The sequence below is a fragment of the Lepisosteus oculatus genome, chromosome 3, assembly GCF_040954835.1.
Source record: "Lepisosteus oculatus isolate fLepOcu1 chromosome 3, fLepOcu1.hap2, whole genome shotgun sequence".
Classification (NCBI taxonomy): domain Eukaryota; kingdom Metazoa; phylum Chordata; class Actinopteri; order Semionotiformes; family Lepisosteidae; genus Lepisosteus; species Lepisosteus oculatus.
In genome coordinates, this window is record NC_090698.1 from 7,525,152 (window position 1) to 7,540,224 (window position 15,073).

General features: G+C 47.0%; 1 protein-coding gene across 6 annotated transcripts in view; it reads left to right on the plus strand.

Annotated features, from left to right (window-relative positions):
* Nucleotides 1-1,113: 1,113 nt before the first annotated feature.
* chd3 (chromodomain helicase DNA binding protein 3) overlaps nt 1,114-15,073 on the plus strand; it is a 48,590-nt gene continuing 34,630 nt past the window's right edge. For 3 of the 6 annotated variants that reach the window (XM_069186565.1, XM_015340775.2, XM_069186564.1), the window contains exons 1-14: nt 1,115-1,741; nt 7,118-7,245; nt 7,352-7,528; nt 8,016-8,140; nt 8,483-8,721; nt 9,191-9,318; nt 9,527-9,656; nt 9,896-10,074; nt 10,496-10,735; nt 11,037-11,240; nt 12,370-12,581; nt 13,162-13,293; nt 14,179-14,275; nt 14,369-14,560. In XM_069186565.1, coding sequence (XP_069042666.1) covers nt 1,573-1,741; nt 7,118-7,245; nt 7,352-7,528; nt 8,016-8,140; nt 8,483-8,721; nt 9,191-9,318; nt 9,527-9,656; nt 9,896-10,074; nt 10,496-10,735; nt 11,037-11,240; nt 12,370-12,581; nt 13,162-13,293; nt 14,179-14,275; nt 14,369-14,560 — 2,352 coding nt within the window. In that variant the 5' untranslated portion in view covers nt 1,115-1,572. Of the gene's footprint in view, nt 1,742-7,117; nt 7,246-7,351; nt 7,529-8,015; nt 8,141-8,482; nt 8,722-9,190; nt 9,319-9,526; nt 9,657-9,895; nt 10,075-10,495; nt 10,736-11,036; nt 11,241-12,369; nt 12,582-13,161; nt 13,294-14,178; nt 14,276-14,368; nt 14,561-15,073 lie in introns of all 6 variants that reach the window. The other 3 variants (XM_069186562.1, XM_069186566.1, XM_069186563.1) reach the window with 2 other exon arrangements.

Sequence of the window (15,073 nt, forward strand, 5' to 3'; positions counted from 1 at the left end):
CTAGATATTTTGGACCTCTTTTTTTGCTTCCCGTGACACAGCTTGCTTTGGATTAACCACTGGGTGTTCAGTCTCACCTCTCGTGGAGGTGAACTCCCACAGGCTCCTCACTGCTCAGCAGGACACGGGCTGCAGCAGTCTGAGCTGTACTTGTGTGTATCTGAAACGTTTGTCCAAAGTTTATAGCTTTTTTTAAATGAGGTATTAGTGTGTTCACTGTTTAAGTTGTATTATTATTAATTTCCCCTATTCCTTCATCCAGCTTACATTTGATACCATAATTGTGTAAAATATATTGGTGTAGTTCATTAACACAGCTATATATTTACAGGAGTCCAGGCATTCTTTAATAAAAACAAAATATGTAACTAGTTATTATAATTCCCTCAATGGCTATTTCTTCAGTTGTTTTAAGTATTTCATTTCCTCTTAGGCGCCTTCTGTATTTAATGGTTACAGACACCACCTCCTTCATCCTGTGCTCGTCTCAATCACATCAATAAATCGGCCACCCATGTCTACGTGTCGTGTTGAGCAGCATCCCAAAGCGCTTTTACAACAAGTCGAACTGCAGAATAATTGTAGTTAAAAGTCCGGCGGAGGCATCACGCGTAATAAAATAAGGCAATTTCGTCGTTTTCTGCTCGCCGCACGTTTGATTAAAATATATATACGCGTTAATTACCCCTGTGTATGTTAAAAACAAATACGTCCTCTATAACCTAAAGGTTTTCACAGTTTCACGACTATCATTATTATTAATACTAACAACCTACAAACGTCTAGGAATTTAGTCATCGGATATTTTACATCTCGGTGCTTGATTTGAACAAAAAAAGTGGCTTCACTTTTCATACGCTGCAAGTATATTTCTGTTCTGCATTTGAAGATAACTCTGAACTTCGGTTTTAAGCCTGTAAATCGCGCTAAATTGGCTTTGGGTGTTTTTTGTTCTTTTCGGCGCAGAAATGTAGAAGTTGCATTTTAATATAGCGAGCTGATGTAAGCACGAATAACCCCCCCTCTCTCTCTCTCTCTCCCCAGCCTCCAGCTCCCTCTTCCTAAATCATTTTATTTCGGGGTGGGGGCCTTTAAAGATATGAAGGGAGCCATATTTGTTAGATTTCGCATCGCTTTCTGCAGTGCGGGGAGTGAGGGTTATAAGAATGCTCTCGAAACAAAGGACAGTAACCAGCGCTAATACACATGAAAAAAACAACGCGATAATGTGATTTACGTGCAACGAATACACCCTTTATTTGACAATGTGTGTATGTTTTTTTTTCAGAATGGAGGGAGGGGAGAGTGGAGAGAGAGAGAGCGAGTGAGAGGAGGGGGGGCGTTTTGAAATAATATAGTCAGCCATTTTTTATGTAAGGGGATTTTTTTTTCTTATTGGGGGGGTTGTTAAAAAATAAATATAAGGGCGGCCATCTTTGTTTCTCTGCCTTGTGTGTAAAATATTCCAAAACGCCCCCCATTTTTTTTGGCCGATTTGAATATTAAATAAATTTCATAATTCCGGGAGAAGACCTTTTTTATTTCCTATACACTGGGCCGGCAACAGGAAAAATGTCCTCTCCTCTTCGAGGCTGTGAGGAAGATGAGGGCATGGCGGTTAACTCCGAGGGTGGAGATTTCGATGAAGAAGAAGACGGGGAAGACGGAGCGCTGGACGAGAACACAAGCGACATATATTCGCCGGCGGCGCCTAGAGAAACTGCAGCAGTAGCCGCGCCAGGTACAGTACGGGCTGCCTAGACACGGGAGCGCGCATAGGAACAACCTTAAACAATCATAAGAATAATAATCGGAATGCAAATAAATCCCATTTTAATACTGTTCATTACCTGTTCCACACCGTGATGAGATAGCACTGAAACTGCTTTAGGAAGTCTAAAGAGTTAAAGCGCAACTTTAACCAAAGTACTGTGCCGAATCGACGAAGCTTGAAGCTTTTTTTAAAAAAAAAGATTCTTTCGCATAGCTACCTAGTTTTGAGAGCCCCCCACAACACACACACCACCACACTACAACCCCGTAGAAGACGCACACTTTCCATTTCCCTGTCTCCCCGTGTAATACATATGTACATATCTTATCAATGAAGTACGTATGAATATCTTATCATTGTTGTCGCGATTGACACCCGCTGTGGCGCCGTGACCTACACGTCTGTACCTTCCTATTTTGTTGTTTTTGTTGGTAAATGTAGAAAAAAAATGTTTTATTTTGGAGGGAGGAGGATTCTGGAGTGACCGGATTCATGAAAGAGGGTGTTGGTGCGTGTGTGCCGAGTGTGAGAGTCACTGACACGCCGCTGACCCTCCCCGCTGTCTGTAACTGTTGCGGGTGAGAGCGTACACAAACCACACTGCGAGATAGTGTTTTTCCTTCCAGTGCTGTCTGTGTGGGGGATCTCCCAAGCGACCCCCAATTATACAGATCAGATGGTTTCTTTCTCTACAGGAGAGAGAGAAACCCGAGAACAGCGATGCATAAACACATAAAAGACCTGTCTGCTTCACCCCCCGAACCTTCGAGATGTTTAAAGTTCATAAAATGAGAAACAGCCCCATATTTCTTAAAATCTGCAGTTATATTGCTATTAATGTCGGTGTCGATTGAATGAATACATTCGGAAGTAACCAAAACTATGAAATGAGTTAATTTCGCATATTTAATGTATTGAAAATACCTAGATGTATATAGGCTATACGTACGTTTAATATGACCTTTATATATTGTAATATTAAATTAAATTATTAAAAACAGTAAATAGTACATACAGTTAAAAAAACAGTGAATTCAAATCTTTATTTATATACACAAGTGATATTCAATTTCGATAACGCTGGGGTGGGTTCTGCCACTAAAAAACAAGTTATATGAATATAAATAACTTGTAAAAATGTAGTTTCACAAGCATATTTGTGTACCAGGATCTTTAGATGTAGGCTTTTTTTAAAAAAGAGTATTTGATAACGTTACCTCAAGAAAAAACAGTAGAAAACAACCAGAAACCTTTTGCATTCGGCAGACAGAAACAGGGAGACAACTACCGTGTCATTAGGGCGAGGTTCGCCTACCATCTTTCAAATATTGCCCCCCAATAGAAAAAGAGAACAGGTTTGGCGAGACACAGTCCGTGTCCCCCGATAACCCCTGCATCCTGACCCAGCTGTAACTTTGTGTCTGGCTGGCCGCAGGTGGCGGATATAAACTGTGGCGTCTCATCGCCTAGTTACACCAACTGAGCGCGGCGGGCCGCTGAAAGCCTGCGGGTTTGAGTAGACACCCAACCCCTCTGGCTCCGCTCTGTACTTCGGCGTGAGAGAAGTGTCTACCCCTCCCCCCCTAGTCGCGAGCTCCATTGCGTCGCCTGCGGCCAGTAAATTTCAGCAGCCTCCGAAAGCCTTGTAAACACGACAGAGATTGGCACATCACGTACACGATGGAAAAACGTGGCTGTAAAACAAAAGGGGGGAAAATACGAATTAACAGGCAAAAGACGAAACACGATTGGCGCCCTTCTGTAGCGCGGTAAAAACTACAGTCGTGTCAACGCTGAGAAAAAAAAGACCCAGGAGAGTTTTTGTGAGTATGGGAGAACACCCACTAAAGGAATTTGTTTATTATTCATTGTTCAAACACTTCAGAAAAAAATGCTGCTCTTAAAATAGTTGAGGTGTTTCGAGTTTCAACTCGGTGAATTTATCCTCCGTTCATTTCAGTTAAACGTAGGTAAGCGGAGCTAAAATGAAAGACCGGTTCGTTGGTTGAGCTTAACTGTAATGCTTTTTGTGTGAAGCCGGAAACTGATTTAATTTATTCTTTTGGTTTTTTTTTAGTTTTATGTTTCCGTGTTGTACGAATGGCATGTTTTTTACTTCTCTCAATCCGCAGGACCGGGATGTTTGTGGGACTAAGTTTTGACATAATATTTTAAGATCCTGGAATTTTAGCTCGCCTCTTAAACAGGCACCAACAACAATACGTCTTAATTATGCTTCTCACATAACTGTTTTTTGTCGCTTAAATGAAAGTTTTTTTTTAATGGTGTTAAGTTTTTGTTAAGTTTAAATTAAGTTTGTCTTCGGCATACAAATTGAAAATGCCCTAAATCAGACGGTGGGCCTAACATTGACATGAAAGACTTTTTATAAAATCCATTGTGAAATAAATGGATTACCCCAGAATAAATTGTCTGAAATGATTTTTTCTTGTTGTATAATGGTTTTAATTGTTAATCGGTGATCAGTCGCGCTTGCTTGCTATTGCAATCCATTTGTTTGTGTCTAATGGTGTTGGAAAACGGTCCTTTAGCTGGACTCAGGCACCCAGAACTCCAGTATGCTGCAGTAGTAGCATGTTAGATACAAATACCAGCCCCTCCCTGGACTCAGGATCTGGGCCCAATGTTGATGGAAGTTTTGGTGGGCTGCCAGGTGCCTGTGACTGGTCTGCATACAAACCAGTAAGAATATCAGAAATGTCACCAATGAGCCCGGGTCGATTTGGTCCATCGTGCATTTACCGTTTGCTCAGCAGTTAATATCACGCTGCAGCTCAGCAGGTGTGAGCCAGGTCAGTACCTGGATGGGAGACCTCCAGCAGGTTGCAGCTGGAAGAGTTGTTAGAGGGGCCAGTAGGGGGCGCTCACCCTGAGGTCTGTGTGGGTCCTAATGCCCCGGTATAGCGATGGGGGCACTATACAGTAAAAAGGCGCTGTCCTTCAGATGAGACGTAAAACTGAAGTCCTGACTCTCTGTGTTAATTAAAAATTCCAGTTTCTCAAAAACAGTAGAAGTGTTACCTCTACCAAATTTCCCCCGGCCTCTACCAATCATGGTCTCCAAATAATCCCCTTCTATGAACTGGCTTCTTAAATCTGTTCTCCTCCCCACTGATAGCTGGTGTGTGGGGAGTTGCCGTCACATCATCCAGGTGGGGCTGCACACTGCTGGTGGTGGAGGGGATCCCCATTACCTGTAAAGCGCTTTGAGTGGAGTGTCCAGAAAAGCGCTATATATGTGTAGGGAATTATTTATAATAATCAGTCTCAGAAATTTGACCTGGTTGTTTCTTGAAAGCAACTGGAGAGTTTAGCCGCTTCTTTTCAGAATTTCTTCACTTATATTACTTTTTTTTGGTTTAGTCAATAGCAGCTTGGGTGAAGGGAGGTGTCTGTGTGCTGGTTTTCCCAGCGTATCTGCTCTCCTGGCTTGTTGGCTATTGTCAGGTGAAAATTGGTATTGCCAATAAAAAAAAAGGATAGACAGCCAGAAAATTAACCCTTTAAATACAAAGGTGAGATCACTTGAAGAATTCCATAAAGAGGATAAACAAGAAGGCTGTTTGACCCACCTAGAGTGGTTGCTCATAGCTAATTGGTCTAAGACCTTATCCATCCATCCTCAGCTTCATCCTGAAAGAAGCCAGGATATCACAACTCTTTCTGTAACTACGAGCCTCCTTAGCTCTGGTCCCGAATGCACTGTTAGTTTTGAAGCACATCATTGGGTTTACTTTGTCAATGCATTTGAGCCTTGTTTATAAAATTTAGACTTGCAAAGATTCAAAATGAAGTCATTGGAGTTTTTTGGTTGTACTCTCTGGTTTTGGAATAGCCAGTTGTGTGCTTTTCATGTCTAAGCTCACAGCTGCGAGCACTGGAACACTGCAGCCGCACACAGGGGAGAAGGGCAATGAGGAAGTCGATGCAGATTCCTCCAAACCTTCCACCTTCGTGCCATTAGTCTTTTAACATGTCACGTGAAGTACAGCCGCGTACCGGAGGTTCAGCGCCAGATAGAGGAGGGGTCCTGTCCTCACTCCCAGAACTGCATTCCTGCAAGCACCCAGGGGGCCTCAGAGAACCCCAGATGTTTAATCCTGCCCTGCCCTTGATTAATTAGCCCTGTTCCTGAGCACCATTTCATAGGGAATCTTTGTCACGGTTGGCTGATAATAAGGCCCAGACTCAAACCCGTGATAACAGAGATCAGCCTTTGCTCATCCTTCACCTGTTGAGACCCTTGGAATGCTCCATTTGAGGAGCTTGAATCTGGTCCCTCATAGTCTTCCCCGTTCAAGACTCAGTTATTTTAAACTCAGATATTTTAGCCTGTCAGAGTAGAATGTTACATTGAGCCTGAAGTTTACCTTCTTATTCTTGTCTGTTCTGATTCCAGAATCACAATATTGGTTTTGTAGCATGGTAACAAGAATTTGCACTGTATTCTAAGTAACACCCGTGAGAACATTGTGCAAATTTCCCATAACATCCTTAGATTAGATTGAATTTATTTAATCAGATTATTACCCTAAAGTTCTCTTTACCCATTTGCGTTGATTTCACACAGTGACTAGAAGATGTAAATAATCAGTTGACATGAACAGCTAACAAGTCGTTTTCAGAGATAACTTCTTCAAGTCGGCATTTCCCTTCTTATGTTTAAAGCTTGATTCTGATCTCTACATTCCTGACTAAGTGACCATAACCCTGACTGCTTTGCAAAAGAGCAGTAGCCCTAATACAGGTTCCTGTATTAGTTGTAGTCCACTAATTCTGTCATTTCAAAACATGAATTCATTCATCAGGCAGTATTTGTTTTCTGTTTTTGGCCTGCTAAACCGCTGTTTTTATTTTTTACTTTTTCTCACTTGGTGCTGTTTAATTAGTAAAGAGCAAGCATTCCCAGCTCCAGTCATTGGGGTGTTAGCTTAATTTTAGGCCATTTTAGGGTAAGAGGAGGGGGTAAATAGTAAAATGAAACACCACAGGTAATGCCCTTTATCTGAGCTTCTCCCAACAGAGAAGTGGAGAGTTTGATGGCTTCCAGACCTCAAAGGCTGGGGGTGTTGGGTTTGGAAGGGTCACTTGTTTCTCTCGGGCTCATTCAGATCCTCTGGAGGAAAACACGATCGCGATGCCTGAACTGTCGTGGTCATCTGCTGCTCTGAACTGGGAGGCACATCCCAGACCCCTCTCGGTGCGCAGAGCTGGGCCTCTGTGGTTTCGATCCTGAGCCTGCCTGCCCGCCTGCTCTTTGTTTCTGCTCGTGAACCCTCCCCCCTCCCATTCTCACCCCTGTCCCTCTCCTACCCCGGGCAGAGGAGGCCGAGGTGGTCAGGGAGCAGTCGGACACGGAAGCGGCCCCCAGGAAGAAGAAACGCGGCCCCAAGAAGAAGAAGGAGCCGAAGGATGGCAAGGCACCCAAGCCCCGGAAGCGCAAGAAACTTGTAAGACCGGCCCTCCTCCTCCTCCTCCTCCATCATCTCTTGGCCTCTCCCCTTCCTCTCTCTCTGCCCCGTCACTAACTCTTCCCCCCCCTCTTCTCCCCCCCAGGACAGCGAGGTGGAGGGGGACTCGAACAGGGAGTACGGGGAGCAGTCGGACAGCGGCGCCAGCGACTACGCAGGCGGCGGGAAGAAGAAGAGGAAGAAGCACAAGGAGAAGAAAGAGAAGAAGACCAAGCGCAAGAAAAAAGAGGATGAGGATGGCGCCCGGGATGAAGGCACAAAGGTCAGTGTGTGGGCTGTTTGTGCTGTTGCTCTGTGAGGAGGAATGAGGTAAGTGCTTGTTAAGGACTTGTCTCCTCTGTCACAGTGAAGTGCTGTGTTGTACTACAGCACATAACGCATGTTGCTAGCATTCTGTAATACGGTTCTGTTATCTCCCATTGCTGTGGCATTACCCGTGTAACATGTTATAGCAAGTGTCAGCCTGTTTGTATTGAAGTTCCCTGATTGGGTTCATGACTCTGTAAATGCACCTTGGCATGTTGAAAACGTGTCATTGTGTGCTACCTGATTAGGGTGTTGAATCTGTAAGTATACCCTGATTGGCTTGCCGAATGTTCCTCTTATCCGTGATTGGCTCTCCGTGTGTTTTCTAGCTGAGACCTGTGAATTAACTACACCTTAAACTGAATTCGTAATTTGCTCACTTTCTCCATTTCAAGCATCTGTTCTTTCAGATGCTCACTGGCCTGTGCACACGTCTCTCTCAGCAGGTGGAGCAGAAGTCTTCTGGTCAGCTCCTGCAAGACTGGGGGCTGGAGGACGTTGACCACGTGTTCACGGACGAGGACTACCGCACCCTCACCAATTACAAGGCCTTCAGCCAGTTTATGAGGTAGTCGAGGGGGATCACCTGCTTCACAGAGGGTGGGGAGTCTGAAATGAATCCCTGGGAGGCAGTTCTGAGTGGCAGTTGAGCTTTATGGATCAAGTTTGGGCCATGCAATCAGCTGCCTGTGACAGGGATTCCCATGGTGTCAGGGCACCGCTGGTGGAATACCATGGGGGGGTAGAGTTGGGAGTAGTCATCCAGATTCCTCCCTGAATCGCTCAGTGGGTATGTTGGATAATTGTCCTCATGCAGTACAGGAATTGCTACATTCACATCCTGAAGCCTGTACAACTGAGAAATGGGTAGAGGGTGGCTGGCCAGTAAGTCTTTCTTGTTCATTTTCAGGCCCATGATCGCCAAAAAGAACCCCAAAATCCCCATGTCCAAGATGATGACCATCCTAGGTGCCAAGTGGCGTGAATTCAGTGCCAACAACCCCTTCAAGGGGTCTGCTGCCGCTGTGGCTGCTGCTGCCGCCGCCGCTGCTGCCGCCGTTGCCGAGCAGGTCTCCGCGCCGACGCCGTCACCCGAGCAACCGCCTCAGCCCCCTCCCCTGCGCAAGGCCAAGACCAAAGAAGGCAAAGGTAACTGGAGGAATCCAAACACTCCATGAGGGAATGAAAAAGGTTTTTATTCATACCTGGGTGTTGGCGGTGCGGTGTCTCTGTGGCTAAGGATCTGCGTCTGTGGCTGGAAGGTTGCCTGTTCAAATCCCGTGGCCGGCAGAGGAATCCTACTCCGTCGGGCCCCCGAGCAAGGCCCTTAACCCCAGCTGCTCCGGGGGTGTTGTATGAATGGCTGACCCTGCGCTCTGACCCCAAGCTTCTCTCTCCCTGTCTGTGTGTCTCGTAGAGAGCAAGCTGGTGTAAGCGAAAAGACGAATTCCTAATGCAAGAAATTGTATGTGGCTAATAAAGTGATCTTATCTCTTGTTTCCAGGCCATAAGTATGAAAACAGAACTGTAATTGAGAAAACTGAACTGAGCAGTATCACCGGATTCATGAAAAATTCACAGCCTGTGGGTCTCCTCTCTGCCCCCGCTGTGCCTGCAGGTCCCGGCTATAAGAAGCGCAGTAAGAGTCCTCGCATCCCTGAGAAGAAGAAGGCAAAGGGCAAGAAGATGGCACCTCTGCGTATTAAACTGGGCATGCTGGGAACCAAGAGGAAGAAGAGCACCTCTGTGAGGCCCTTGAGTTCTCTGTGCCTGTCTCTTGTTTTCACTCTCCCTCTCGTTTTCAGTACCATCTGTCTCTCGCTCTCTTGCCCTCGTCTCGCACTGTTACTCTTTGTACTTGTCATATTGCGGTTTCCGAAGCGTGCGTGTCGCAAAGGATGTGTGTTCGCAGTGCTCTGATCCTCCGATCTTTCCACCTCCTGCCCCCCCCCAGAGTGATGAGGCAGAGTTAGAGGAGGAGTCGGACCTGGAGAACTCCAGCGTGCACAGCTCGTCGATGCGCTCCGACACTTCCGGCCGGGCCAAGAAGGCCAAGAGGGGCCGACCCAAAAAGAAGAAGAAAAGTAAGAGCCCTTTCGCTGTATCTTACTCTGGCCCTGTGCCTTAGGATCAGCGCAGTGGTACTGCAATCACTGTGCACTGTCTCGGACTCAGTGTACGGTGGAGTTCATTCTCACTGTCTCGGGCTCTCTCTTGCTTTCTCTCTCCCTCACACAGTCTGTTTTCTCAGTGTTTTATTATACATTACCAAAGATCTTAGTATGATTTAAGCTCTCTTTCCCTCTCTCATCCCTCTCTCCAGCGGTGGTGGGAGAGGAGGAGGGTGATGGCTATGAGACAGATCACCAGGACTATTGCGAGGTCTGCCAGCAGGGCGGCGAGATCATCCTGTGTGACACCTGCCCCCGTGCCTACCACCTGGTGTGCCTGGAGCCCGAGCTGGAGAGAGCACCTGAGGGCAAGTGGAGCTGCCCCCACTGCGTGAGTCTGCCCTTTCCCTCCCTGCCTCGCATGTCCTGCCACATCTACCCTTCCAGCCTATTCTAGCTCAGTTCTTCCTCTCCATCTGCCCAAGCCCATGTACCCTGTCACGTGTACCGCCATCCGCAACTGACCTGCCCCTAACCATCAACTCTGCAAAATCTGCTCTTGAATATTTGCCCAGAAATATCTACCCTAAGTCCTTCTGTTTTCCAGATTGAAGCCCCTTCATACCAGACATCCACTGTTCCTTCCTCCTCCTCTTTGTATCTCTCTCTAAGTGCAGTATTAATGTGCAGCAGCGCTACCCCTCAGTCTCAGTCCCTCTCAACAGAGTGTTAGTGTGGTAGTGTGATATACTGCACTGTTTGTGTTTCTGTATTGCTCCTCACTCACTCCCTGCCTCTGCGTCTGTCCCCAGGAGAAGGAGGGGATCCAATGGGAGGCGAAGGAGGATGAGTTTGAGGAGTTTGAGGAGGAGGTGGAGGAGTGCGAAGGGGCGGAGGAGGAGGAGGATGACCACATGGAGTTCTGCCGGGTCTGCAAGGACGGAGGGGAGCTGCTGTGTTGCGACACCTGCCCCTCCTCCTACCACATCCACTGCCTGAACCCCCCCCTGCCCGAGATACCCAACGGGGAGTGGTTGTGCCCACGCTGCACAGTGAGTGACACCCTCTCTCGGCCAGTCACATCACATCACTGAGCCCCTCTCCCTTAAATTGTAATCCCCCACTGCTGTAGATTGTGATGAACATGTTCTTCCAGCCAATTCCATTTTTCTGTCCTTTCCCCCAGTCCTCTGGTAAAGATACCCCAATAATGAAGAAGGGGTGTGCCTGTAATTAAGTCCAATATGCATTCTCAGAACTGCGTTTCCCTTCTGCATGCTGAGTTTAGGTAACACCTCAGCCCTTGTAAAAGGGGTGTCTTGTATTTTTATAATCCTCTTGTCTGCCACGTAGTGCCCCCCCATCAACGGCCGGGTCCAGAAGATCCTGCACTGGCGCTGGGGCGAGCCTCCACCCCCGATACCAGTACCCCCACCCCCTGACGCTGACCCCCAGGACCCCCCACCGAAACCACTGCAAGGTCGGCCCGAGAGGGAGTTCTTTGTGAAGCTGATGGGGCAGTCCTACTGGCACTGCACCTGGGTCACTGAGCTGCAGGTAAACCTTATGTTTTAGCAAGCCTTAAACTTTTTTTTTTGATTAAGAAGGGAAACCTTGCTGGATAAGAATAAACCGGTCTTTATGTAACCAGAGAAGTCAATGGAGAACAGCTTTTCATTGACAGTGGAGACCTCGACAGTGCTATTTATAAAGAGGGGCGTTGTACTAGAGCTTACAGAAGGATACAATGGCAGCGCTTAGAATATTGCGAACAGTTTTGGTCACCACAATACAAGAAAGATATTGCTTCTCTGGAGGCATTGCAAAACTGGCACGACTACTAGAATTATCCCTGGATCTTTTTCAGTTTGAAACCGATAACATTGCAAGGACTTGACTCAGGTATTCAAAATACCTGAATGGCATTTACTGTGTCAACTTAGGTGACCCTTCAAGATAAGCAGCAGCAGTACAAGAACCCCAGAACACAAAAAACAATTACATTTAGATTTTAAGACTCACATTGTGTGAATCTGGACCTAACGTCTCGGGTGCGCTATATGTTTGATCCTGTCTTTTAAGAAAGGGAGTGATGGCATCTGTAAGATGCTGATGGCCTCCACTGTCTTGTAACTTTTCTCATATTCCCGGAGATATTCTTGAGTTGGGGTACGAGTACAAATGCCTGTTACCCAGGAGGTATCTTCACGATCAACAATGAAAAAGCGACCCGTGGAAATTCAGCAACAGTGAATTCAGCACTAAGAGCAAGAAGCACATCTTTTTACGCCAAGAGTAGTGAGACTCTGGAACAAGCTGCCCGTCCAGGTTGGGAGGGTTGGTTTCAGGAAGGATCCCATGTAATAACTCATGAGGATCCTTGGATCAGTAACTTACTGAAGAAGAGAATAATCACAGCAATGCAAATTGAGCTCCCTTTGTTCACAACCCCTCTTCTGTTCTGGCTCTCCTGTCCAAACGTGGTTAATTTACCTGGAATGTCTGCTCCCCAGGGCAGAGCCAGTGAGCTTCTGAAAGGATGTTGCTGATAAATATAATAATTAGTACTTGTTGGCCTAAATGAATTACGGTTTAATTTTGCCTCTGTGAATTAAGCTGTTTCTCTGTCCTTTCTCTCTCTCTCTCTCTCTCTCTCCTTGCCTGTCTTCCCGTGTGTTTCTCCCAGCTGGAGATCTACCACTCAGTTATGTTCCGGAATTACCAGCGGAAGAACGACATGGATGAGCCCCCCGGGCTGGACTACGGCTCGGGAGAGGAAGATAGCAAGAGCGAGAAGAGAAGGGCTAAGGACCCACAGTACGCTGCCATGGAGGAGCGCTTCTTCCGCTACGGAATCAAGCCTGAGTGGATGGTGGTACACCGCATCATCAACCACAGGTCTGTGAGCCACCCAGCTGCACAGCTATACAGGGAACTGCAGGGGCTCCAGTCTGTGAGCCACACAGCTACACAGGGATCTGCAGGGGCTCCAGTCTGTGAGCCACACAGCTACACAGGGATCTGCAGGGGCTCCAGTCTGTGAGCCACACAGCTACACAGGGATCTGCAGGGGCTCCAGTCTGTGAGCCACACAGCTACACAGTGAACTGCAGGGGCTCCAGTCTGTGAGCCACACAGCTACACGGGGATCTGCAGGGGCTCCAGTCTGTGAGCCACGCAGCTACACAGGGATCTGCAGGGGCTCCAGTCTGTGAGCCACACAGCTACACAGTGAACTGCAGGGGCTCCAGTCTGTGAGTCACACAGCTACACAGTGAACTGCAGGGGCTCCAGTCTGTGAGCCACACAGCTACACAGTGAACTGCAGGGGCTCCAACCTGTGAGCCACGGTAAACTGTAGAGGTGGTGCTGTGTTACAGCTGCAGCTGAGCTATGGGGCTTTGAGTAAAGGTGAGAGTAAGGGCTTGCTTTGGCTTTAGGATTGGTGTATTTATACATTTACCTGTGTGTGCTGCAGTGTGGATAAGAAGGGGAATTATCACTACCTGGTGAAGTGGAGAGACCTGACATATGACCAGTGCACCTGGGAGAGAGACAACCTGGATATCCCTGAGTTCAATCTGCATAAGACCAACTACTGGAACCACAGGTATGTCCGTGTCACTCTTCTTGTCAGATTATCATTCTGCTTTTCACCCATTTATCAGTCTGTATGCCTGCCTGCTTTTTGTCTGTCCACTGGAACCACAGGCCCAAGTCTGTTTGTCATCCCCTCAGTCTGTCAGTCTGCTGGTTGGAGCCATAGGTAGCTGTCTGTCCATCTGCTGGAAGTAGAGTATAGCAGACCCTTGTACTACATGGCAGTTATGTGCCTCCAAAGACAGGCAAATCCATCTTGGAGAAACGTAACATCTTATGTAATAACTAGGGATACATGGAAACCGGGTCTGAGATTGAACTCTCAGAGGAGTGAGTACTGGAGGGCATCAATGCTTACCACTGCGCCACCATGCCATGCACCTGTTAATACCTATAGGTGTCTGATATATTAGTACACAGAAATGAGTGGCCCTACCTTTACTGAACTGTGTATAAAATGAAAATATAACCATTTACCTTTGAATAGGGATGCTGAGGACATATAGTGATGAGGAAGCTGAGCATTGTTCATAGTCAAATGTTTCACTTACAACTGATACTGTATGTGGCATTGATATTTTGGTGCATAATCTATCCCATGCGCCTGTGACTGGAAGGTTGCCGGCTCAAATCCCGCGGCCGGCAGAGGAATCCTACTCCGTTGGGCCCCTGAGCAAGGCCCTTAACCCCAACTGTTCCAGGGGCGCCGTACAATGGCTGACCCTGCGCTCTGACCCCAAGCTTCTCTCCCTGTCTGTGTGTCTGTGTCTCATGGAGAAAAGCTGGGGTATGCGAAAAGATGAATTCCTAATGCAAGAAATTGTATAGGGCTAATAAAGAAACATTATCATTATTATTATTGTCTCCCTCCCTTCTGACTCTGTGCGTTTGATAGGGAACTGGTGATAAAAGATGACCCTGAGAGGCCAAGGAAGATGAAGATTGTGAAGAAGGATGACTCCGATGACCCCCCCAGCTCACCCATCACTGATGTGAGTCCAGGCTTTCCTTATGGTGGTGGGGCAAACCCTCTTTTTGACCAGTTGAGACGGCATAACTTCCTGGCTTTCCATTCTCCCCCACAGCCCACGGTCAAGTACGAGGTCCAGCCGGACTTTGTGACAGTGACAGGGGGCACCCTGCACCTGTACCAGCTAGAGGGGCTGAACTGGCTGCGCTTCTCCTGGGCTCAGGGCACTGACACCATCCTCGCGGACGAGATGGGCCTGGGCAAGACCATCCAGACCATCGTCTTCCTCTATTCGCTCTTCAAGGAGGTAATGCCAGTCCCCACCTCCCTTCAGCTCACTGCAATAGCTTCCACAGCGGGACATGGCTGCCTGACACCGGGCATTGCGGTGAAGTCCAGAGCTCGCAGCTACAATAAATTATACAATTGCACTGGCTACAGAATGTAATACTGGCCAGCCCATTACAGCAGATAATGACGCTGACCATTGGTTGTGGTACAGTGCAGTTCTAGCCACTACAGTATTTCCTGAGTAGAATTCTATGAAAGTACTCATATGAGCTATAAGCAACTCATATGAGCAATACTATTAGCACGATAGCTGCTTATAACACAAAATGGTATAATACAGTGCATTGCGTTTATTTCAATTCCAGAACGGTGTGAAAATAAGGGATGCCCAGTGCAATGCTGTTTGATAGACAATATGCAGTGGCCTTTAATAATGCTAAGAACAGACTATATCTATAGTTCTACAGAACATAAATATATATTTGTTTCTGCTCTGTGGAGAGATAGATTTATCATTGCCTTGGGATAA